Source organism: Tamandua tetradactyla, chromosome 5 (assembly GCF_023851605.1).
Source record: "Tamandua tetradactyla isolate mTamTet1 chromosome 5, mTamTet1.pri, whole genome shotgun sequence".
Lineage (NCBI taxonomy): Eukaryota > Metazoa > Chordata > Mammalia > Pilosa > Myrmecophagidae > Tamandua > Tamandua tetradactyla.
In genome coordinates, this window is record NC_135331.1 from 82731200 (window position 1) to 82733834 (window position 2635).

A 2635-nucleotide genomic window follows, 5' to 3' on the forward strand; every position below is an offset into this window, starting at 1 on the left:
GAACATAAGGGAGAAAGAGTTACAGTGGGAGAGAGAGATAGAATGAGAAAGAAAGGAAAAGAATGAAGGGAGAAGGAATGCAGCGAGAGAAAGCATATTCAAGAAGGGTTTAAAAACTCATGCTTCAGTATATATATATGAAGGCAAAAATAAAACACAGTTTTCTAGACAAAGTTGACAAATAGTAGGAACTCATGGTGCCACTATCTCCCTTAATACATGGTTGCAATTGATAAAGAGGACAGTCTTTCTCTGAGTGAGGATATATCCTGTAAAGAAGTCTTGAATAATAGATAAGAATTGACATATAAGAAATACATATAAGGAGTACATTCTATGCCTTTATAGATAGAAATATAGCTAAAGACATGACTAGACGTGTAGGTTTTCCCCCTCTCTTGTACTTACTAGATCATTGACATGTTATATAATCTTTCTGAATTTTAAGACCGTCATCTACAAAATTAGGATAATAGCAACCATTCAAATAATAAAGATTAAAAAACTACATGATATGTCTTACCACAATGCATATTCCTGGAAAAATATGTTCCCTTTAGTCTACAAGATTCTCTCTTCTTAGAAGTAACCACAATATCCAGGAACCTTGTCTAATACCTTCTTCTCTCTGTTTCACATATATCAACTCTAAAGGTTTTTGTGTCAGGACATCCTAACCATTTGTCTCCTCATTTTATTGACCCAATAAATAACAATGGAATCACTGTTGGGTAACTTTTCTTTTTCACATGCCCTCTTTAACTCCATAACCTATAAAATATAACGTATTATAATGATGTATCAGCCTTCAAGGATGGAAATAGAGAGTAAGGATTGCTTTAAAGAAGCTAATGATGACCAACGTTTCTTCTACAAACTGTATTCAGAAACACCATCCACATATCATCAAGAAAATGTAAGTGGACCTGACCTAGTTATTATTAACAGAAAATTCTTAGGATGTATGATGTACTTTTATTAAAACTACCTGTGCTTTGTATTTTACCCAGATTTCATTTACAGTTGAAACAGTGAAAGTACCCCCATGTGTGCTGGGTGATTGTTGTGATATGCTTTGCAAAGGGTGCTGCTTCTCTGTTTTGGAATCTGGTGTACATGGTAATAATTTTTATTTATGTCATTTTTGTTTCATTTTGCAGACCATTGCAGCACATGCTTATTGTAATCTGTGCTTCCCTTTGTCCAGTTCCCAAAAGGAAATCAGACAACATCATGGAAGGAAAGAACCAAACAGCTCTGCTGGAATTCATCATCTTGGGATTCTCCAATCTAAATGAATTGCAGTTTTTACTGTTCACCATCTTCACGCTGACTTATATCTGTACTTTGGGGGGAAATGTATTCATTATTTTGGTAAGCGTGGCTGATGCACGCCTACACACCCCGATGTATTATTTTCTAGGGAACTTGGCCTTTCTTGACATCTGCTACACCACCACCAATGTCCCTCAGATGATGGTACATCTTCTGTCAGAGAAGAAAAGCATTTCTTATGGAGGATGTGTGGCTCAACTGTTTGCATTCATTTTCTTTGTAGGATCAGAGTGCCTTCTCTTGGCAGCAATGGCTTATGATCGTTACATTGCCATCTGAAAACCCTTAAGATACTCAGTTATTATGAACAAAGTACTGTATAGCCAGTTAGCAGCGACATGCTGGACTGGTGGCTTCCTCAATTCAATGGTGCACACAGTATTGACATTCCGCCTGCCCTTTTGTGGCAACAACCAGATTAATTATTTCTTCTGTGACATCCCCCCTTTGCTGATCTTGTCTTGTGGGAACACTTCTGTCAATGAGCTGGCATTGCTCTCCATTGGGGTCTTCATTGGTTGGACTCCTTTCCTGTGTATCATCCTTTCTTATCTTTACATAATCTCAACCATCTTGAGGATCCGCTCTTCAGAGGGGAGACACAAAGCCTTTTCTACCTGTGCTTCCCACCTGGTTATTGTCCTTCTCTATTACGGCAGCGCTATTTTCACATATGTACGTCCAATCTCATCTTACTCACTGGAGAAGGACAGATTGATCTCAGTACTGTATAGTGTTGTTACTCCCATGCTAAACCCTTTAATTTACACACTGAGGAATAAGGATATCAAAGCGGCTGTGAAAACTATGGGGAGAAAGTCACAGCTACCAACTTCCCTCTTTTGATATGTAACTGTCACTCATCTGTGACCAGTAAATATATATCGGAAAATTAACTTTTAACAAGTCATCTGTTTCTAGTAACACTCAATTTAGAGGTTGATTGCACTATTGGGACAGATATTGAACAGTTGTACATATCAATTCTCAGTGCACATATTCTTGAGCTTTTGTTATTCCTGTGGTGAAAGACATAGCTATTAATTATTAGACTTAAAGTTCTTATTTTCCTTTCCACTCCTGACTCTTCCCTCCAAAATATGGTGCCCTTATTTCATGCAATATCTGTTGATGGACTTCAGATTTGGATACTTTCATTCCTTCTTCATATTCCTCCCTATTTGCTTAGAATACATGAAAGCTTTGTCCTCATATGTGTTTATCATGCTTCTCTATTCTCAGTACCAAATTAATGCTTTTGGCCATTCTTTATTAGGTTCTTCTTCATAAACTAACATCA

The 2635-nt window shown here is 37.2% G+C and overlaps 1 protein-coding gene across 1 annotated transcript; it reads left to right on the forward strand.

The window, feature by feature from the left end:
- The first annotated feature begins 1233 nt into the window (after nucleotides 1–1233).
- Nucleotides 1234–2181, forward strand: LOC143683152 (olfactory receptor 5V1-like). The gene is given in 1 exon segment (XM_077159386.1): nucleotides 1234–2181. A coding segment is annotated over 1 exon segment (948 nt).
- Nucleotides 2182–2635: the final 454 nt, after the last annotated feature.